The sequence below is a fragment of the Scophthalmus maximus genome, chromosome 18, assembly GCF_022379125.1.
Source record: "Scophthalmus maximus strain ysfricsl-2021 chromosome 18, ASM2237912v1, whole genome shotgun sequence".
Lineage (NCBI taxonomy): Eukaryota > Metazoa > Chordata > Actinopteri > Pleuronectiformes > Scophthalmidae > Scophthalmus > Scophthalmus maximus.
In genome coordinates, this window is record NC_061532.1 from 1,356,427 (window position 1) to 1,379,790 (window position 23,364).

The 23,364-nt window shown below is 43.1% G+C and overlaps 1 protein-coding gene across 1 annotated transcript in view; it reads left to right on the forward strand.

Moving 5' to 3' along the window:
- The first annotated feature begins 3,963 nt into the window (after positions 1 to 3,963).
- rev3l (REV3 like, DNA directed polymerase zeta catalytic subunit) overlaps positions 3,964 to 23,364 on the forward strand; it is a 69,904-nt gene continuing 50,503 nt past the window's right edge. The window contains exon 1 of the mRNA XM_035617038.2: positions 3,964 to 4,903. Within this exon, the coding sequence (XP_035472931.2) occupies positions 4,765 to 4,903 (139 nt within the window). The 5' untranslated portion in view covers positions 3,964 to 4,764. The remainder of the gene's footprint in view (positions 4,904 to 23,364) is intronic.

Here is a 23,364-nt window from a genome sequence, read left to right on the forward strand (position 1 = left end):
AAAAAGGCTTTATACCAATTTTTTATTTTTTAAAAATATATTTAAGTATCCCTATTCATTAACTAGGACTTGACGTTACAATCCCTGAAGTCAGCACTTTACTTACCAGAGTGTAGTTACTCTTGGCATTAACCTAGACCATCTGATTGTTGTAAGCATTGCTAAGGATTCAGCACTTTATTTACCAGGGTGTAGTTTTTTTTTGCAGTGACCCCCAGATGGAGCAACTTTAAGATGCAATGCTGGTTGACGTTATGGTGAGGTGAGTGGGCGGGGTGGGGTTAGGTGGAAATTAAACCTTGTAACCTTTGGTCTGTGTTCCAGGGACAAGACTGTTTTAAAGGTACATTTGGCTATTTTATGGCTATTTTATCACTTTGAGATTGCTTTTAGCAATGAAAAGTGCACTATAAATGAAATTTGTTATTATCCTTATTATTATAATTATTATTTCAACTGTTACAACCGGTAAACTGAATCTGGTGTCCACAGTCACAGGAGATCCCCTGTAATAGTTTGGGATTGGACACACTTTACCTGTGTGTACTACCAGTTTTTAACGGCATGGTGTTGATTGGTAATGTCTGAATTTTTTGATGATTTTTAATTCACCGCCATCATCATCAGGAACATACTAACACAGATGTTTTTAGAAAGTGACACTTTCACCATCACAGTTTGAGGCTCTGCTCCTAGTGAGGTCATCTATACTTAAAATGTACACACTTACTGTACTGTGAGGCACTTTAGATGAAAGCCCCTACCAAATATTGCCTTACGATTGGTATATTAATGTACAATTTCTGGATTCTGCTCAAAGACCTTGTGCGTGCTAGTAAATGCAAGCAGATGCCTGCTGATTGGTTCATTAAAAGGGCCAGGCTCTGACTCAAGGTCAGCACGCACTCCAGCAGACAGAGGCTCCGTCTCCATTAAGATTAAATGCTAATGAAACATTTTTCATCATCGGGGGAAGTCGTTGGCTGCGATGTCCGCGGTATGAACCGGACCAGGCAGCTGTTCGGAGTGGAGAGGAGAAAGCAGCGAGCTCAGCACATCCAGCAGCGATGCCTGCTATGTAGAGGCTATTACAGGAGAGTGACTGGAATACTGAACAGCCCGGATGATTTGCAGAGGGGGTAAAAAAAGACGTCACACACCAGGCAAGTATCTGGAGGTGGTTCTGTGGATTCAGACACAATACACCCGCCTATATACACACACATGGAATTCTGAAAGATTCAAAGGAAAAATATGGCTTTCATTTTAAGGTCAGTGTATCATTTTAAGGTGGAATGACAACAGTAGAGGAACATTGATCATTCATCTAGGTGAGATTATGTTCATGTTTGTGAGACGTTTTAGATGAATCTTTGGCAATAAAACCAATTCATTGAGCCAAGACCAACGATTCACTTGATATAGTTTTACACCACTGAGGTCTTGAGTACGAAATTGCTGGAGTACCACTCCACCCAGACATATATAAAAACAGTCTTTGGTTTACATCAACTGTATTTTCATTTACCCACATTTTGCTCGACATGAGCCAAAACAGTCAAATCTTTGTAAATTGACTGTAAGTATATTGATTATAAGAATACACCAATATACCAGAATAATCCTAAATGAAGTCACCATGTATGTCGGATTACGTAAACTCCTCCACAGGTCATTAAAACTCCTAATTCATTGCATATCCTTGGCGTTGTCAGTGGCCCTGAAGATGTGACATGTCGCAGAGGACCATGTTCAGCACTAACTCTCAATCACTGCTACTTGTGAACAATCCCTCAATAATAATAAATAATATAAGTATTTATTAAAATACAACACATCAGTGTTGGTTTGTGGTGGCTGTAATAGTCTCCCTGTACATTATGGTGATTCAGTGTTTGCTATATGAGTGTTATATTCCCATATAGCCTCACAGCGTGTCTCTGGTGCTAAAGTAATTCGATTGCTCGTAATGGAATTTTTAATTAGGCCTTCATTATTATAAGATATAGCGTATCGTTTCTTCATGGATGTTTCCCTGTGTGGTGCTTTTTGTGTTTTATATACTAGGACGTATAGGACAGCTTTTTTCTTTCCTCTCTCACAGGAAATATATCATCCAATAAATGTGTCCCTAACAAACCCCCAGTGAGGAAAGTGAAGCTCTGCAGCGCTTCGATCTGGGTCTGATTCTTGCTCTTATGCTGCAGTGGCAAACGAGGTGAAAAGTTGCTAAGCTCAATTCGATGATGCACAGTCCTGTTTCCGGTTCCAAAGCTCGACTGGATTTAGTTAGAAAACAAGAGTCCTCCAGTGGGATCTGTTTGTAATTGCGGGCAGCATTGGTTGAGTTTTTCTTAAATTGCTGTTAGTCTTCTTATCATTAAGGGGGTTACCACATATTAGGAACTAAGATAATGAACAATAATATAAGGTTTTTGCTAACTACAATTTTATGTCATTTTTTTATTAAACAAGATTTGTTTTTACATTGTATCACAATGTATACACAGTGTATCATTATTATTATTTCTTATTATTAATTAAAGTAAAATGGTAAATGGACAGTATTTAGTTATCTCCTCCTCATCGACCACCTAAAGCACTTTATAGTACAAGTCACATTCACACATCATTCATACAATGCTTCTATACATAGCAGTTTTTCTATCACACATCATTCATACACTGCCGGCATGACCGTCAATAGTGTTAGGGTTAATTGTCTTGCCAAAGGACACATTGGCACACTGACTCTAGGAGTCAGGGATGGAACCATTGACATTCTGGTTAGTAGACAACCCTTTCTATCTCCTGAGCAACAGCCGGCCCTATTCTCCATAGACTTACAGTATAATTTGATTATAATAATGGGGTCAAATTACAGATGTGCCTCATCATCCTGTGCAGGTTTAAACTGATATAAATTGTAAATACAGGAACAATAATTGAGTTTTGAGTGAGGTTTAATGGATACTTCTTATAATTAGGGGGAGTGTCTGTTGTTTAGAAACCTGCTCATGTACATAAAGAGAGTGCACTGCTGGTTTCCACACTCAACTGGCCTTGCAGCTCAACATCAGGAACTGCAATTTGTTCTTTCTTAACATATTTATCTAAACTGACTCCAATTGTTTTCCCCCTCTCTGAAATAGGTTCCTCAGTTTCTGCTTCTGTGTCCCGCATGTTGCCTTACATTATGAAAATGAGACATTTCAATTTAGTCAAATATAAAGCAGAGTTGTATAACTGTGTGAATGTGACTTGTACTGTAAAGCTCTTTGAGGGGTCCATACGAAAAGTGGTGTATAAATAAAGTCTGTTTATTTTTTTTACGATGTAACAAGATATATTCTAGCATTAAGAAAAGTATGGCTAAATGTCTCATGTGTACTTCTGATTTATTGTTAAAAAGGACCCTGAGTCTGGATTCAAGAACTTTCCAATTATCACCAGTGGAAATAGAAATGTCGCCTGAAGCCTTTAGGAGTGAAAACTGTCTCTGCTGTATACTGAGCAAAAACCTAGACATTATTTTGATGACACAAAATACAAGTACAAATCCTGTCTGTTTGTGGAGGTGATAGAATCCCCTTAGGAGCCCTTGTTTGTCATGTTATATAGGGCTTTTTAATGTCTATGGACATGTTTATACTTTTACCACTAGTTGTGTCAGCATAGTTACTGTATGCGGTGTACAAAATGTATTTTTTGGTAATAGAGTATTGAATCTTGAATCTATACACTTGCACCAATCAATGCAACGGTTTTATTTTTCAGGTCCGTGTGTATTATTTTGAAAATATCCAACAGGATGTTTCCAGGTTTTAGCGGAACCTTAACAGAGATTTTTTTTGACGTGTACAGTTTGTAACAGAGGACGGTGCTCGAGGAGAACGTAACAACAGAATCGTTGTGTTCATACGAACTTATGGTTTTAGCAAACAGCAAAAAAAGTCTAAAGAAAGTGACGAGCTGTATGTAGGTGAGTTATAAGCCGTATCAAGCAGCCAGAGGTCTGTACGGTCTGCGCACTAACTCGTCTCACCGGTCCATAAAACCGCCAACTGTGCTACCAAATGTATAACTGTCGGGCATAAACAACTGCACCAGGCGTGAGCCTTTAAAAATGAATCACTCATTTTTACACTGGTGCTTTGTTTCACTAGGCTCGTGAGTCTTCGTGGTTGCTTTTATTCTGAAAACTGCAACCGGAAGTACTAACAGTCTGCATCCCGACTAGCTTTCAATCTGTCACAGGTTAGCTAATGTGGGCTAGCCTGTTATGGAAGAAACGGAGGAGCACAACTGAGGGGCTGTGTGATACAACGGGGCTGGCTGCGACTAGTTCTGGGACGTGATTTGGAAAGATAACGCCACGTACCGGAAGCTCGGGGGACGTCCTCCTGGTTGGAAACAAAAACAGTACAGAGAGAGAGCTAAAACCAAGGGTCAGCCACAATTACAAGTGCAACATGGACCCGGCAGCTGCGGAGCGTCGGACAATCACCCGCCGACGTCGAGTGTAGCTCCCCGCGCGGCGGCACTCGGGGCGGCTGAAAAACCGCGAATCTTTGTTCGCGGTTTTTTTTTTTTTCATGGGACACAGCTGGGCTCCCCCGCTGCTTCGTCGTTGTTTTATCGCCTTGACAGCACTCCCGTCGGGTGGCATCGAGTGGCCCCCGAGCCCCAGGCGTCCTATGGACTCATACCAGTAGGTTTTTGGCTTTTCTGTCGCCCGGCGCCTCTCTGGCGGATGCGGCAGTCATGTTTGCCGTGCGCATCGTAACCGCAGACTACTACCTGGCGAGACCCATCAAAGACCTGGACGTGTGCTACTCTGAATTCCGGGAGAGCGACGTGAAGAAAGTGCCGGTGGTGCGGATATTCGGAGCAACGCCCGCAGGTCAGTGAACTCCTCGGCGTGTCCGTGTTATTATTGTTGTTGTTACGTGTAATGGTGGCCGTGCCGCGCCGTGCCGCCCCGCGCCGCGCCGCGTCCGGCCGTGGCTGCGGGTTGTGCGCGCGCCGTGTTGCTCGGAGGGAAGCCGGGCGGGGGTGCTGCGCACGACGGCGACAGGGAAGACGACCAGGGTGTTGACACTCGCTGCCGAAGCGGCGTGCGCCGCTGTTGCTCTGCAGCGGTGGGAGACCACCACCACCGCGGCTCCCCCTCCTCCTCCTCCTCCCCTTCCTCCTCTCCTTCCCTGGCTCGGCTTTGTTTTCGCTGCCTTGCTCCGTCGTGGCACGGTGGCGGCGGACAGCTCCCAGGGCTCGGCTTCCACCTCTGCCCGCCACATGTGGCACTCAGGGGCAGCTCGATGGATGTGCTTGGAGCAACCTGTGGAGCGTTGACACGGGCTTCTCCTCCACTGCTGTGGAACTAAATAAAGCCACCAACAATGAAAGGAAACTTTGATCACCGCCACAGTGAAACTGGCTGGCTGCAGTAATGTCAGCAGCCAAAGACATAGAATATGAGCAGCAGAGGACAGTGCAATCTGAAAAGCCAGGAGCCATCATGCAGGAAATGGGAAAAGACCAACATTCTTACATTGTGTGTGAAACTGAAATTCACAATGCATACTGACATTGTTCAGAAATGGAAACATTGCATTGCTTATAGATGGCTGCTGTAAAAGAGAGAGAGAGTACAACAGGATCACAGAATTGATCATGTCCCCCCTGAGCTTTGGCACATCCCTGCTCTCTAATAACGCCATTAGAGCTGAGCACTCTGCATATCTCAATCCCCATGCCGCAAAACAATAGAATCATTTCCTGCACAATGGCACAGCATTAGCATCCCAGCCAAATCCTCTTGCAATGGCCCTGCCCCTCTTTTACCCTTTGACAAGTGAGAACACCATGGCAGGGGACTGGGTTTATTTTAAGCAGGGTTGGTCTCCAGTGGTAATTGAAAAAGAAAAAAAAATACTGTCAAAATCAGCGCTTCACCACACGATGACCTGCAGCATCCAACGGAGGATCCTCTTTGAGGATTAGAGACTGAAGAGCTGAGAAATGAAAGACAGTGGGTTGGGGTCAGTGTGTTGACCAATTTCGTTCTGCCATAACCCTGCAAGGCTGCATGTGACTGTGCAGGACTACACACACGCACACGCACACACACACACTCACACTCACACTCCAGCAGAGGCAGCCTGTGTAGTCCGTCAGTAGACTGTATGTTGAGCAGCAATTCATCAGCACAGACTCAAGCACAATAAAACCCACTTAACATAACGCTGCAATTAGGCTCTCAGACAGGGAGTCACCCAGTACGCTGATATGAAATTCATTATATGATGCGAGACTGAGACTGCCTCAGATTTTATTAGCATAATATGAAAAGTATTATCTATATCATGGGTCTCCAACCTTTCTTCATCTGAGAGCTAAAAAATGCAAGTGGCCAAGAGCTACGAAGATAAATTTGTACATTTCATATTTAAATCCACTAATCTGGTGAAGTTTGACGCAATTTAGGAGGCTAGATCTATGATGAACTTGATGCTCTTTTTTTCATTTAATTTCCCCTATCATCTGTTGTGTTCCTCAAAGAAATGAAGTCAACTTTCAGACATATATATATAAATACATATATATATACATATATATATATATTATAAGGGGTTGCTCTCCACTGCTGGAGACATCTTACTAATAATTGAAGAAATCAGTCTTTCAGTCACATCTTGAGAACCGTTCATCTTATAAGTCTCACACTTGGCATGTATGTTTTTAGGGTCCAAGAAAGCGCAGTGCTGAATTTGGACACGCGTTACGATACATTTTTAATAAACAGCTGATCAGCGCTCTGGTAGCTGCGACTCATCAACGAGAGACGTTGTTAATCACGACCATCACGACAAAGGTGTGTTTGTTTTCCGGTTCAGGGTCCTGTCTGAGTCGAGCTTCACCGAACTCCGAGGAGCTGTTTGTGCAGCATTTGGGCTTCAGACCTCTGAGGACTGAAGACCTCTGAGGACTGGGACCCCTGCGGATCCCACAATGTCTCCTCTCTTGCTTGGGTCTCTCTCCTTGCCCAGTCCTGCGCGTCCTCTTGCTGCTGGCGGGGGGTCACACTGGTCTCGCTCGCTCGCTGCGCATGCACATTTTATATTCTAAAAAATCATCATTGGGGCACATTTTTTGTCGTCCTGAAATGGAATTAGCGGTGCGCCACCATAAAGTATCCCTGTCGGTTGCTCAGTTGGTTGCGGTGCTGCCAGAAAATTACACAGAAAAGCACACTGAACATTAAGTATACCTTTTACCTAAGAAAAATGCATCCCCTTTTCTACGTGAATTGTTGCTAACACTTGCCGTCAGTAACAGTTCCACCTTGTTTTGTGTATGAGAAAAGAAATCCCTTACTTTTTCTCCAATGATGTTTGTTGTTACAAGTTTATATAGACAATATGTTAACTGTTTACACTGGCACGCAACATGGCCAGTGTATGTGAATGATCATGTGATATGCATTTTCCGGTTTGCTAGTATGGACAGAGATTATTTTGGATATGGAGCTAAATCAATCAGAGATCATTTTAGTTTTAAACAAAGTTTTGTTTGTGTCTCAGTAAATCATTCAAGTGAGCCAGCGAGCAAACTATTGGGTCTCACCTACATGGAGTGCAGCCATGGTGTTATAGCTGGAAAATAATGTTTGTTATTAATTAGCCCTGCTACTTCCTGCCACCTACTATGATGTGAAAATGTGCTGTGAAAAGGCTTTCACAAGCAAGGGACCTCCGTAATGAACGCGTACAGGTGTGATCATCGTCACAAGCATGCTCTCAGGTTGAACATTGTCTAGATGCCAATACCTCTGATCTAATCCGATTGCTTAACATTGCTGGCATGTGGCCCTGAATCATATTTCTGTGTCCCATTGAAGCATTAAAAGCTTTCACTGATTGAGTTGTTACACAACAATGTACACAAACACAGTGGCAGGCATTGTTGCTCTGTTTTGTATGTGGTTTGAATCAGACTCTGTTGTTTCAGTATTGACAGAGAAGCTTGTCTGCTGTTGGCGTGCTGTGCCGGGAGCCCGCAGGTTCGCACAGTTTGACTCTGCTCCCGCTCCGTTTATGTGTCACTTGTGGCGCGCTGCAGTCCAAGCCAGCTCCGGGTTTTCAGAAAAAAAATTCACCATCTGGAAAACATTGAAGCCGACACGAAGCTCTTTCTTTCTTTAGCTCAGAATCAGGCCACACCCACCCCCAGAAGGAGTGACTTTTTCAATGTTTCCCTTTTCCTTTGTTGTCTTTTATTGTCGAGCCTGAAGGGAGGAGTTCATGAGAAGTTTTTTGCGCAATGAGTGCCGACTTTTATCTCATCATTGTGTTTACCATGGTGTAAGTGGTCAGTGCATCTGCACCATGTGGCCTTGGCCACAACCCCAGGCCTCATATTCCCTGTCCTTTCCTGACCTGAGCCATGCACTCCCATCAATAGGCCCTGTGTAATTCGATGCCCTGCTTTCTGCCTTGTTCCCCCTCCCTTGTCTTTGTTAGCATTCAGTGGCTGGCCTGCCTGTGCTGCACTCTTCTTAGAAATGCAAGTCCACCTCTGAAATGGCTCACGGAGAGAAGAAGAATACAGGGATTCCTTTGTTGTGAAATTGCACTTGTCCGCTTAACTTTTTACTTTCCTCTCATCCTGTTGGTGACTCAGGTTCAATTATCATCCTCTAACTCCTCCCCTCTCTTCTAATTACATCACAAATGAGAGAGATGTGTGATTGATCATTGATATTCTGTCCCTAGATTTGGTTTTCATTCTTTTGTCCACACTGATTTTCCAGTTTTGTCTCTGGGAATGTCTGGTTCCCTCTAATGAGTGATGCATGTAATTGCTTCAGGTTTGTCACAGGAACCTGGAGCCATAAATCATAAAGGAGAGTCTCAAAAAGAGAGTGAGCTCTGCTCCACACTAATCCTCCCCCTGTGATGTTTTTGCCCACTTATTGAGGCCCGGCTTCTTGTCAAGGCCTCTTAGAAGTTGAGTCAGAAGGAAGGAGTGTTGTACAGGATTTTTGAGTTATATGAAATCACCCCAGTTGCTCTGTGTAGAGGACACGGGCAGTGATCGATTTACCGCTGCAGGAACAGGTATACCGAAAGGCGACAGCTCAGCTTTACTTGTAATTTAGTTTAGGTTCCTACACAGTATGCAAAAGTGTGGAGTTTGGTAAGGATAAGTATAAGAAAAAGGAGGGTTTGGAAAATTATTTTCCCATGCTATTTGCTCTTTCTGTTTTCTAAAAAAAAAAAAATTTCAGGTTTGTAGCCAACCAAATAAAATCTTAGTTGACTCAGATTGATTAATGGCTGCGATAGTTTCCTATGGCCGTCGAGGGCACAGGCCTGAAACTGCAGCAGTCCTCGTCCCCAATGTCCTGTCAGCTTGATTCACACTCGTTCGGTGGGACAGGTTAATGTACATGCACATCTGTTGTGCACTTCTGGAAGCTGCTTCCTTACTGTCTTGTCTTAATCCAAATGGCCATCGAAAACTCCAATAGGACATCATAATGTGATTAAGACATATACATTCCTACATGATGTGACTAAGATCAATGTACTCTTAATTTGATTATAGCTTTTTCAGAGTATGACCTATGTCAGGTTAAGATCATCAGAAAATGCTGCTTATTAAATTCAATTCAATTTTTTTGTATAGCGCTAATCATAAAATATATTATCTTAATGTACTTTACATAGTGAGGTCGAGACCTCACATTATCAGAGAGCAGCACTTGGCGACTGTGTAGGAGAAAAAACTCCCTTCTAACAGGAAGAAATCTCTAACAGAACCGGAGTCACTCACTTATGTCAGTGTCTAATTCAGACTATTTTCTTAATCAGCCTAATATTGGACTATTGCTGTCCATGTAAATGGTGTCACTGTCCTGTATATTAGAAATGGTACTGGACCTGGTGCACTAATAAACAGACCACCTCATTATATCCATTATAATCATGTGTTCCTAACATAGTACAACCTCAATGTGATCTGTAGAAATAAAAACCAAATCTGAAATGAAATGTAAACAAAGAATTATCCACAACAGAATCATAGATATTTAACAATAATCAATACTTGATCTTACAATAACAGAGAAGATCACAACATGTTGTCTGTCAGCCATGGGTGACACCTAATGCCCAGGGCGGTCCAGCTCCTCAACTCATAGCCCCCTTCCTTACACACATACACCCCCCCTCCCAACACGCACGCACACACACACACTTACATTCAACACACATTCATACTGCCCCCCATGCCCACACAACTTACATTTGCAAATACTACTCCATATAAACGTTGACTTTGCTGTGAACTTGCCAACAATATTTGGTCACAATTGCACTCCGTATTTATATATGTATCTATCTACCTCATTGTCCATTGGCACTTTGTTTAAATTGTACAATTTTGGCACATATTTGTTGGTTTTTTATTTTGTTTTTTTATTTTGTTTTTATTCTGTTAATACAAATGTATCTATTTATTCTTAGTCATTTTTGTTTTTTGTTTTTGTCATTGTTTGTCTGCTCTACGTGCCTTACCTTAATTACCCCCTGGGAATAAATAAAGTTCTCTTGAATCTTGAATGAGACAATTGGGCTATTATTCAAATTTTATTTTGTAGCAATTAACAATGGTGTCCTATGATGATTTAGCCAAGTAAAATAATGTAATTTGTCTTTATAATGTACTTAAGTAAAAGTTGAAATAAATATAAAAACTCAAGTAAAGTAAAGGAAAGTTACTCCCAAATTCTACTTAACTACTTAAGAAAAGTAAGTGTTATTTTACACCACTGCTTTCCAGTGATAGATAGGTTGAGCTAGACAAACCCCAGAGACCATAGATCTGTTGTCCAGTTGACATAGTTGTCAGTGCGGAGTGGGCCTCCCCCAGTTACATCATGGGCGGGGGGCAGTGGATTGCCCTGTCCCCTCTCATTCTCCCCACTAAACTTTTAACCCATTCAACTCCACCAGCCAACACATTGGACAGCCCTGAACATCAGATATTATCATTCAGCTTAACAACCAAGACAAACAGTCAGAGCATTAGCACTGTCTGCAGTTGTATTATCAGTATTTCTGTCCTCCTCATTCCGTTAGTTGCTTTTCTTAGTTACCTCTTACCTACAAAGGGTTTGAGCTTTGAGGTTTGAGGTAAGGCTGTTATGATTCTTACAGTTGGAGTTTATGGAGGGTTCTGTAGAACCAACCAAAACACTGACTATTTTGCCTAAGGATTAAAGATAACTAGAATGTCAATAGCTGTGTCCATTTCTGTCTGCACAGGTGTACTGTCTTCATCAAAGTTGTGACGCTGGGATATGCAGGCTATGATTGTGGATGGTAGGTTGCAGCCTAGGAGTTGTTGTCGTTGCATGCCAGACGGCCTTGTCAATGAGGTAATGTGATTTAGTTCATCTCCATGGTGAGATGCCCATTGGTGCGGGGTGTGTGGGTCTGTGTGTGTTGGGTAGGGATGGGGGGGGGGGTCTTCTGATGTTAAGTGCTCTCTAATGCAGGGTCCCCCAGAGGGCCACTGTCTGATGGTGTCTGTTAAGTCGTATATTTTGGCAGCACCACTTCCTTTTTCCAAAGAGGGTTCCTGTAAAGGGGTTCTGTGTGGTCTGCAAAGAGAAGCCTGTGCTGGCACGTGGTGCTGGGTCATTTCAGGTCCTCCGCTCAATGTTTGTTCCATTTCCTCCTGCACCATTGTCCCCATGGAGAGAGAGAGAGAGTTGGAGGAGGGGCCCTGTCGGTGAGAGAGGGACCCTTCCCACTGTTTCCCCTGTGGGTTGCTGGTGTTGTTGCTGGAGAACTCTGCAGTGTGTCAAGGCAGATTAAGACCTTGTTTAAAAAGAATGAAAGAATTTGGGAGCCTGAGGAAAGCTTGAATCACTGCTCGAGTGGGAGAGAATGCTTTGAACCTGCCACGCTGTGCCATTCAGCATGGATGATAATGAGGCCTGTGTGTGTGTGTGTGTGTGTGTGTGTGTGTGTGTGTGTGTGTGTGTGTGTGTGTGTGTGTGTGTGTGTGTGTGTGTGTGTGTGTGTGTGTGTGTGTGTGTGTGTGTGTGTGTGTGTGTGTGTGTGTGTGTGTGTGTGTGTGTGTGTGTGTGTGTGTGTGTGACACACAAAGTGATTAAGTTTTCATCCGTAGCATTGGGGGTATATCTGCAAATGAGGGTGCAGTAGCAGCACTGCCTCCTGTTATTACTGTAATACACCAGTGCTTCAGCACATTGGCCATTTTCTGTGCTGTTGTTCATCAATAGGTTTAAAAGGATTTTAGCCTGTCCATGTGAAATATTGCTATTTTGTTAATATTATCTCTAGATCAGACCTGACGGAAAACTTTACTTTACTTGGGTCCAAAGTTATTATTTTCCTCAAACCGACCATATTCAACTACAAACATACAGTCCATTGTGCAGTCTATTGAAGACAGCTGAACTACTGCTGTGGGAAAAAAGTTGTATCAAGCCATTTGTGTCTTCAGAGGGAGCTGTGCGAACTCTGATTGTCTCACATATGCATGGGCCGGTTTCCGGTTTCAAGGTATACCACGGTATCAAAAAGCCAAGATTCCGAAACCACTCATATTTCCCGTCGGTATGAACCGTCCCCCCCCAAGTTAATATCACTATTCACAAAGAGATTTGCGATGTAATGTTGTAACGCGTGCTGTTACCTAAGTGGGATCCCTCGGCACAAAGCACACACACAGTCCGGAATCAGAATGAACACTATATTCTCTGGTACACGCTTAACCCAAAAATAATGTCTTATAATTCATGTGTACTGCGCCGCCCGGTGTTGTATGAGCGAGAGAGAGAGGTCAGAGCGGGTAGCAAGTGTGCCGTGCGTTTGGCTAATGTGCAGTGCCGGTGCCTTAAGTTTAAGTTTAAGAAGATGTTTCGATGCGTCGGAGCGAGACGGCACTTCCTGACTACAGTGCGATCTGGACACGTAGCAGGAAAAGACCAGCAGCGGCTGCTCCGGATAGCATGTTAGTTGATTAGCCGACTGCTCCACTGAGCCAGTTCCGCATCTGGTCTCTCTCCTACAGCTGAGAGCCAGAACCACCCTCACCTCCACAAGTGTTTACAGATATCCTCACTGTGAACCAGAAAGTGCAGTGGAAACCCCCAGCTCGCGTAATGTGCAGACGAAGAACTCTCTCCAACACGAGCAGTCAAACGATCACCATCAACAACACTTAAGAGACTGCATTTATTTAAATTCTATCTAGAAGTGGTTTTTTTTTTCAAAGAAAATTATTCAATCATGTTCTATATGTTAACATATACAACATTTACTAATGCTCCAAATGTTCTGTATGTTGTTTAAAGTATATTTTGGTCAAAAAGTCTCATACCGGCCCATGCCCAGTCTCACGTGGTGTCACTTGAGTCGAAGTTTGGGCTAAAGACGTACAAATTTGAAATGATTTAAATAGGTTTAAAAACCTAGGTAACCTGTGCCTCAACTCTGCCTGAGGCGAGTTGAACTATTGACCAGTCTTGTGTTGGCTCAGTATCAGTAGTGCGTTTACTTTGATCTTTAATGCTAGATTCTGCAGTGTTTCCCATCAGACTGCGGCAGCCCATCATTATCTAAGTTGTTTGTCCCATACATTGATTTATTAGTGGTGACCTGCCACAATATCAACATTGGCTGTTACATAATGATGTTGTATTACAAATGGGTCAGATTGGTAAATCTCAAGTTACTGTAGACATGTCTGTTGTAGTTTAATTGGCCAATGGGAGCACAGGGAGAAATCCCACAGAGCATTTTTTTGCTATTGACCAAAATGTATTTTATTTTTAAATAGCATACAGAACATTTGGAACATTAGTAAATGTTGTAAGTTAACATATAGAAGATAATTTAGTTATTTTCTTGAAAAAACAACAACACTTCTAGATCAAATTTTAAAAAATGCAGCCTCAATGACAACTTCTTTGAAAAGGTGCCAATTCTTCTGGGTTCTCACAGGGTCTGTTGAATGATTGCCTCTGGAACACGCTTTTCCACACAAACCAACTAACAGACCAGTTGACCAAGGGATCACCATGCTAACCCCCTCGTAACTTTCTTATTTCTTCTCGATGTGAATTAACATGACAGTTCTGCTTGATTGTCCCTGACGTTTATCATTTTACCCAGCAGTGGCCCCCAAACTCCTTTTTATGTTGATTTGCCTCGTGTCAACATGCAAACACCGAGCCTGGACACAACTGCAGGGTTTGGGGCAACTGCTCCACTGTATGTGTATCCTTCAGGTCTTTGATGACTGCTGATTTTAGGCAGTTAGTTGTTTTGTGCTTAGGATGGTGGACTGATTAATCATTACTGGAGTGTCTCAAATCTCAATACAATCAATCCTTTAGAAGCTGGAGATTTTACTAGATTTTTGATGCATGGATTTATTGCAGAGCTTTTTTTGCTTTTTGTCAGTGCATTCCTGTACCTGTGCGAAGTCTGCATTTCCTTTTGAAAGCTGTGGACCAACACCCATCAGTCTTTCTGCCCGTGTTTTTTTCTTTTTCTTTTTTTAATCTGGGACTGCAGTGGAAAAGGAAACATTGTGTTTGATCAAATTTTTATTCCATAGCCATGTACAGTCAGTTTGAGGGCAAGCTTATTATGAGGGAGATGGGAGGGAAATTCTGGAAGCCCAGCTCTAAAAATAGCACTGTGCGTTTTCCTGCGCACATGCCTGAGTATTTTAATACGACTGTGCTTGCGTCTGCAGATAGACGGCTGGCTGGCTGCTGTTGTTGCTGCTTAACAAGCCACCGACTCTTTAAAACTGTCTGAGGGTCTCCAGTTGCTTTCTGAGCCAATTGTACATTTACCACCTCTGATGTCAGAGGTGACACCTTTTATTCCTCCAGGAGTAGACCTGCTCTGTTCTCAGACGGTACGCGGCACCAGTCACAGCTATTTCTCAGCTGCAATCATGTGTGACTGTATCTTTTTGGCTGTTCCTGTGTTTTTTGCTCGGGAATCTCTCCTGCTCTATTCGTTCATATTTTATTCTCATTTCTCTTCAATGGAGATCTCCTTCCTTTTTGCAGTTTATCCTTGTCTATAATGTTTGTTTCGCGTTATTATCCCATCATCTTTTACCTTTTCTTCCTCTTCTCTCAGATGAGCTAGTCATGAATCTTCTGTAACTGAACTACATTCTGTCATTGTGTGGAATAAATCACTATGAGAGGGATTTAATGAGACTGCTGCAGCTCCAGTAGCTGATCATTTAGAAGATCTGACACCAAATCCCCATGCACATCAATGATGCACAGGTGCACAACACATAAATGCAGCCATGAGACATAACTGATAAATTACAGATGGAAAGACTTAAAAATTATATTTAGACGAGAAATTAATTGCAGAATTAAAAACCTTAAAGGGGCAGTAAGCAATTTTGGAGAAAGCTTGTCTCTCTCTCATAAGGTGTTGGGGAGTGATCTATATAAACTCACGCAGTGTTGTGAGATGCGGTCAACACCATTTTGGTTTTCTTCAATTCACCTAGCCAGGGCTGTGCTGAAAAAAAGATTTTTTTTGGCTGCACACACTAGGGCTGAACGATTAATCGCATTTGCGATAATATCGCGATATGATAAAACGCTATTTTCCAACCGCAAGGGACGCGGTTACACGGGTCACGTGATATGCGAGCGAGTGGAGCCCTCGGTTCCAAAACAAGCATCAGCCACTCTGCACTAACCTGCTGCGCAATGGCCTCAAGCTCGACAGAACGGAAAATGGTACAGCGGAGACTTTAGTCTCGAAGAGGAACAGCGTAAGGTGTTTTGCAGAACATTCCGTGCTACCGTTGCTACTTCACGGGGCAACACCACCAACCTGCATCTGCACTTCACACAGCGCCACAGTGGCTACATGACGAGTGTACGGCCAACAAGTCAGTGAGAGTTTTGACGAACACAAAACCACACGACAGTTGTTTGAGACTGTTACTCCGCATGAAAATGTCTCACCTGGCACCGTGAGGTGACGAACACCACGACCATTCCCTTGTTAAAAGGGCCCATATTATGCTCCGGGCACCTTTTCAACCTGCCTCCACGTATATTTGGTTATCTGGGGTGTCTGCCAGCCCACGGAGAATGAAAAGAAAACAATGAGTCGTTGATTCGTGGTTTGGGTTGATCGTGCAGACGGTCTGTAAACGAGCCGTTCACAGCCCTGGCGTCAAGTGTTGAAGTTGACTCCTGCTACTGGGGCGACCACGCCCCCAACCTGAGCAGCACCTCCCCCCTTGAAGTGCGGAAAAACAGATTGCATCTACGCCATAATTTTCTCCCTGCAAGCGAACGGCGACGAGCGGCTACTGGCGGAGCTCGCGGCTACCGGCGGAGCTCGCGGCTACCGGCCGGCGGAGCTAGACTCGCGGCCAGCCACGAGCTTCGCCGGCCGGGATGTCGTTAACGTTCTATCGCCCAGCCCCTTGTGCTCTGTGTGTAATTATGGAGATCGTGTTCTGTGCCTCCCGGGTCTCTACGTCGTGTTTGTGCCTTGTTACGTGCGACTGTTGTCATGGCAGCGCAACGCCGTAGTTGCGCAGCAGACCCGGGGAGGAGCGAGGCGGAGCGAGGCAGAGCGAGGCGGAGCTTTGCGGTACACGAAGGGAGGGGGGCGAGGAGTGAGCAAGAAAGCACTGGAATCGACCATAGTCTCACAGGGCTGTTTATACAGAAAGAGGAGGGTGTTGTGGCTTGATCCTTGAGGTGTTTTGACATGGAATAGTAGTGCACACTCCTGAAAACCAACCATTACAATCGCAATATCTGTTAGAAAAATCACGGTTCGATATTTTGCCCAAATTGTTCAGCCCTGGCAGACACATAACCGACAGCTCCCAGGCCGCAAGGAAATATTCGCAGAATTTTACAAAAAAGTGTATTGGATCTAAAACGATTACTGTGCCTTTATTTTGTCCGTTTTTGATAACCTCCCCCAAACTCAAAGTTTTTTTGCTATTGGAGGAGCTCAGTCTCTTTTGGGGGAGCAAAGCCTGTAAGGCTTTAAATAATAGTTCAGCATTTTTGGACCTCAGCGTATTTGCCTTGTTTCTGAAGCTGAGATCAGAGGATCCATTGTCTCATGTCAATGATTTAAAGATGCTTCAAAAATTCTGAAAACACATTTTCTCAGTCAGCTTGTTTCTGTTTGATCAGATCTTTCATGAGCATAGTCTTAAACAGTTGTGGTTATTTCTTTTTAGATATTTCTGTACTCTCTGCACTTGGCTTGAAGTGGGTAGACTTTTTATGTGTTAAAAATGAAGTAATGTCATGGTACCATGCACTAATAAGAATTTAGGCTATCCCATAAAGAATGAGATTTAAAGGGGCATTAAGCAATTTTGGAGAAAGCTTGTTTCTCTTTTTGTTGTTGTTGTGATTTTACTCCTCTGGCCGGGCTGCAAACCCGCGATCTCCGGTAGTGAGTCCGACGCACTAACCAATAGGACAAACCCTGGAGTTGCAGAGCCACCTGCTAGCATGTCTCTTCATGCCTTGGACACACTACACAATTCTCAAAGTCGTCAGATCTCTGTAGATATCATACTACACAACATGCTGTCTTGTAATCGAAGGCTTTCAGTTGTTGTGCTGTTCACACTACGTGACTCAGCTGCAACGGGGATCACACACTACACGATCCTTCACCAGGAGAAATGTCACCAAAGCAGTTTTTTTTCACGAAAACGCAAGAGGTGACAGGAAAATATGCGATACACGTGCGAAACAGGGATTATTCGTCACTTTCGCGATGGACTAAAAAAAAGAAACTGCAGTTGGAGAGAAATAATTTGACGCATTATAACAATATGTAATATGTAATAATAGGTGGTTTCGCATTAAAGTCAGCACGAGGTTAAGCAGTGAAAACGCACAACATGCCAGAAAAAGCCCTGCATATAGTCCGCGCAATGATTTTTTTCAGACATATGGAAAAGTCAGAGAATATGGTTGAAGAGTGTTGTTGTGTTGTTGTGCTACAATTCCTCCCCTGGGTTTCCAGGTTGACGCACTCACTGCCTGTCACATCACAGCTCTCGCTGCAGGAGACTGGTTCCCTGACTTGTCCAGATATTCAGCCTGATATCTGAAAAACGTTGGCAAGGCCTCGCTGAGTCACTTTGATCTATATCAATCTAGTATTATACAGGAGCAGTTGTATAATGTTCTACAGTACATTTCATGTTCAACCTCTGACAGAAAATAAATAATATTTAACCCAAAATTAACTTTGGTTTAAATATTATGATATCTTCACACATAGCAATGTGTGAAACTGCACTCGCCGTGTTTTGTGTAGCGGTCTAATTTTTGTTTTCGATTTATTTTTTTCCGATTAACAGCGCCAGGGCTGAGCCAAAAACCTGAACACATATCAAGCCGATGATAGGGCTGGGCGATAAAACAATCAAAATAATTATCACAAAATAATTTTTCCTCGATTGCAATATTAGACACGGTTGATATAACTTCGATAGAGCTAATTATATCCATGTTTTGACAACAGACAACAAGAACAGCCAATGATAATGAGAATAGAACCGTGCTGAACTAATCATGTGGCTGGAATAGAGTTACAGCCATGTCAGGTTAGGTTGACGCACACGGCAGAGCGTAGCAGAGGCAGCCGGCAGCAGCTCACATGTTAATGTTTGGACTATTGCAGTTGTGCTCATCGAGGACGTCAGGAGTGAGAACGAGATAGAAGAGAAAATGACGACAGGAAATGTTAATTTGAACGACAGCGTTACCGCAGAAGACGTCCCAATGGATACAGCCCAAGGCTCAAAAGACGAGGACATTGTTTAAAGGATGGGTCTGACAAGATGCAAAGAAGCCTTTAATGCAAACTGTGTCCAAAGCATTTGTAGCAGTTGCAGCAGTTGTATTTATACAACTGCATTATACAGCAGCAGTTGTATAATGTTCTACAGTACATTTTATGTTCAACTTCTGACAGAAAATAAATAATATTTAACCCAAAATTAACTTTGGTTTAAATATTATGATATCTTCACATCTCGCAACCTTTAAGCTTGACAGACATTCTTCAGCAAACACAGGCTCGGCCTGTCCCTCTTTTAGGGTGCGTTCTCTAAAAATTGCCAGTAGATATTCAGAATAAGTTAACTGTCACGTCACCATGAGTCACGTGATATGTAGCATCCCACTGCCCACACATAACATGTACATGATTACTGTGAAAAGGCGCGCACACACGGATCCAAATCGAAGAATCAATATTGGATCATTGAAACAAATAAAACCCTAATTCTGGGAGTGTATGTTGAATATAAACATCCAGTGTGTATGAAACATCCTGAACTGAGGTTGCCAGTTTTTGCTCCATCTAAGCTACACTTACTCCTCTAAGGCTGCGCTGGATAGAAACATATGTATTGTGTTTGTGTGTGTGTGTGTATGTATATAAGAACGAGATGACCCCTGCATGTGTGTCCCAGTAACTGCAGGCACCCTGAAGATTTCCCCTCTGCTGGTCACAGTCCATGCCTGTCACTCTCTTCCTCTGCTGTTCTCGGTCTTTACTCCTCCTCCCCCTCTCTATCTCTCCTGTCCTCTACATTCCTTTGTTTTCCTCCACATGCTGTTCCAGTTTCAAGGTTTTCACTAATGGTTGACCAATATGGGTTTTTCATTTGCTGATATTTATGAAGCAGTGTGGCCAGTGGCTGATATAAAATGCGAATAATGTCACCAAAAAATCTAATTACCATTCATTTCTGTTTGCTCATGTATATCGGCACTAGGGCTTTTGCCCAAAAATCATATTCGAATTTCGTTTGTTTATTAATATTAATATTAGAATATATTCAAATATGTTCGGCCCATTCACTGATTAATCGATTCTGGCCTGCCTCGGCCCAGATTTTTTATTTAACTTAATATCATGATCGACATTTTTTTGGAGCAACCTTGTGTGCAGATATCGGCTGATATAGATGATCTGAAAGATGCCAGATACTGGTGCGATATATCGCTCCATCGCTAGTTTTCACTTAGTTCCCTTGTATCCCATCAGCATTTCCTTTCATCTCTCTGTGTTGGACTGCCTCTGTGGGAGAGCTGCTGCATAGGGCACAGAGAGAGAGGGTGTTTACAAGTGGAGCTCATTTGGCCTTTGCCCCCCCCCCCCCCCCCACAGTCCTCCTCAGCACCCCCTCTTCTTACCTTGTTGCCCCATTCACTTGCATTCCTGAACATTAAGATGGGGCAGTCATTTGTGAGGACAAATTAAAAGGGGTGCAAATTAACTGGACAGATCCTTTTGTGGGGCCAGTCCAGGATTCATTCAATCCAGACCTAAATTTTTGTCCCATGCTGCCATAACAAAACTCTGTTTGGGTAGTCTGTTTGAACCTTCTTTCTTTCTTTGTAATGTATCTATTTTTCCTGTGTGAAAAGCTTCAGGACCAGTGTGGAGAGTATGGGAATTACAGGGATCAACACCTGTCATTCAATCCCTGCCTCCAGTCTTCAAGCCAATGTGTCTTTGGGCAAGATGTTGTATGAGTGAATGATGTGTGATAGAAAAAAGCCCTGTATATAGAAGGGCTGTACGAATGGGTGAATGTGACTTGTATGCGATATAAATGAAGGCCCTTAACCATCACCTCAACCTCACATCTGCACATGCGTCGTGTATGGGCATGGAAATATTTATTGTTGTCAGACTCCAGGACCCATCCTTTAATGTTCTTTCAGGGTTGGAGCTTAATTGGATTTCACTCCACTTGTATAAATAGCTGCTTTCGTTTTTTTTCCCATTGCATGTTGGTGCAGCCTAATTGAATTAGGCTCCTGCTCATCCACCTGCTTCCAGCCCCTCTGTCCTGCTCTATCCTCGCTACCTTCTCCTCCTCTTGCTGCCTTTCCTCCCTCCCTCCCTCCCTCCCTCCTCCTCCTCCTTTTCATGCTTCACAGCAGGACTCAGGGCTCCACCATTGTGTGCCCCTCCTCTCCAGGCCCTACCCTGCTCTTGCAAGCCAGAGGGCTGTGCTTGGCCTACATGGCCTACACTGATGTTCCCCATATTTGTGTCAGCACTCTGGCCCCACAGTCCTGCTTTTCCCCTTCCCTCTCTCTGCTGTAAGGAGGTCAGCTGAGGGTATATGGGAATAAAGTGTCCAAGTTCACAGGGTTCTTCCTGTAAACTCTCAGCCTGCTAATTACACTCTCACTGCATGGACTGCTCTTTTCTCTCAGCGCCTTTCTCTGGTCGCTCCCTCTGTCTCTCCCTCTTGCCCAGATACATACCTTTTCTCTCTTCCTTTTCTCAGTTTGTCTCCTGTCACCCATGCTCCCTCTGGTCGTCTGTGTCTATGTCCAGTCTTCTAACCTATTGCTTCCTGCCTCTTCACTCTACAGCTGTTTTCCTTCAAGTGTTGCTCAAATTGTCAGTGGATTTCCAAATTGTTGGCAAAATTAGATGCAGGACAAGACAAGATTACATAACCAGTACATTAAGGCAATTCATGGTTGTTTCCCACCCAATATGAAATCTGTTTCATATCTGTTTTGATTGAATGAATTTCTCTCCTCATGTTTCTGTTGGCATGTTTGCCTTAATCATTAACAATATATATAAAAATGTGTGTTGTTACCCTGTGTCTTACCCTGCTTTGGCACGTGTGCAAATAACTCGACAATGCAAAAATGCCATATTTTAGGCATATCTACACCATATAGGACTATTGACGTGACCTTATATAGATCAGAAAATCATTCATGATCATATGGTATGAAGGACATCATCGTGGCATCACAATGAAATCAGAAATACAGTAACCTATGCATCTAATAACATGAGACAGGATTAACATCTTATCTACATTAACCAGTCTTTTGTCATTGTGTGGTATAAATGACGTCATTATGAACAATATAAAAAAGTAAGCATTGTCTGATTGAGGTGTCAAGAGTGTGCACAGGATTGATTATTGTTTATGTGGCCAACTATCAAAAAGGAAATGCTGCTGCATGGCCAGTTCAGACCTGTTTTATCAACAAACTGCTTGTCCTCCCTGCCCTGTCCAGCTCCTGTTATATATATTCTCAATTGAAGCACAAAAGTATCAACTTGGAATTCTTCAATTTAATATTTATCTGCTGACAAATACCCCCCTACCTAGCAGGGATTGCCAAGTTGCCCTTGAGCAAGGCACTTCGGCCCTGCTCCAGCAGAGCTGGTCAGCAGCCAAGAGTGGAAGCCTGCGGCAGTGCAACTCTCTGCCTTGAATGAGTGAGGACAAATTGAGTAAAGCAGTCAGGGCTGAGAAAGAGAATTCCTGCTCAGTCAACCTTTGTGGGATTAAAGAACAAGAAAAAAAAAAAATCATATAATATTAAACCAATGAAAGCATGCATGTCTCAAGTCACCTGAACAGGAGTCAAAGGAAGGTAAGACAAGGTATGTATCCCTCGCAATCTGTGCAGAGACAGTGGGGTGGGGGGTAGAGACAGATAAAGACAAGCTGTTTCATTGTGACTCAGGGATTTCATGTAGAGTGAAAATCAAACTCTTAGAAACACATATTCTCACATCCAAGCCTGCAAAAACCCCTCTAAAGCAGTGATGGCAATAACCAAGCATAATTCAGCACATCTAGTGAGGGAAAGATTGCGTTCAGGGTGACAGCTAGTCAACCACGTGTCCGCCAACTCCTCCACAGGGATTAAAGTTCTCTATCGCTATGACAGATTTCCGTCAGTGAGATTCCAGTGAGGTCAGGTTTGAGTTCAGTGTAGTTAAAAATAGGATTTTAATTTCCAGAACCTGCTTCCAAAGATTTAATCCATCTCTTGGTTGTTGGAAGCTAAGCCTTCTGTTCTGTTCATTGTGTTTAGAACGTAGACTCTGGTCATGTCTTCCAGTGTCTCACTCTAGCAGCTGTTTATACTAATTTATATTTGTGTATAATGTTCATAATGAGCTGAGCTCAAATGAAAGCTGAGACGTTGCACTTTAATGCAGCATCCATTATTTTATTTCAAACTGAATGTGCTGAAGTTTAGAGCCTGAACAACAAAACAATGTGTAACTGTCTACTTACCTCTGACCTTGGATGTCCCTCAAAATCTTATTTCTGTCTGGAAAAACTATGCACACTTCAAAAATAGCTCATTTCCTTTTCCAGCAGGACTCAGCACCTGCCCACAGTGCCAAAACTACTACTCATTGGTTTGCTGACCATTATATTAATGTGCTTGATAAGCCAGTCAACTTGCCTGACCTGAACCTC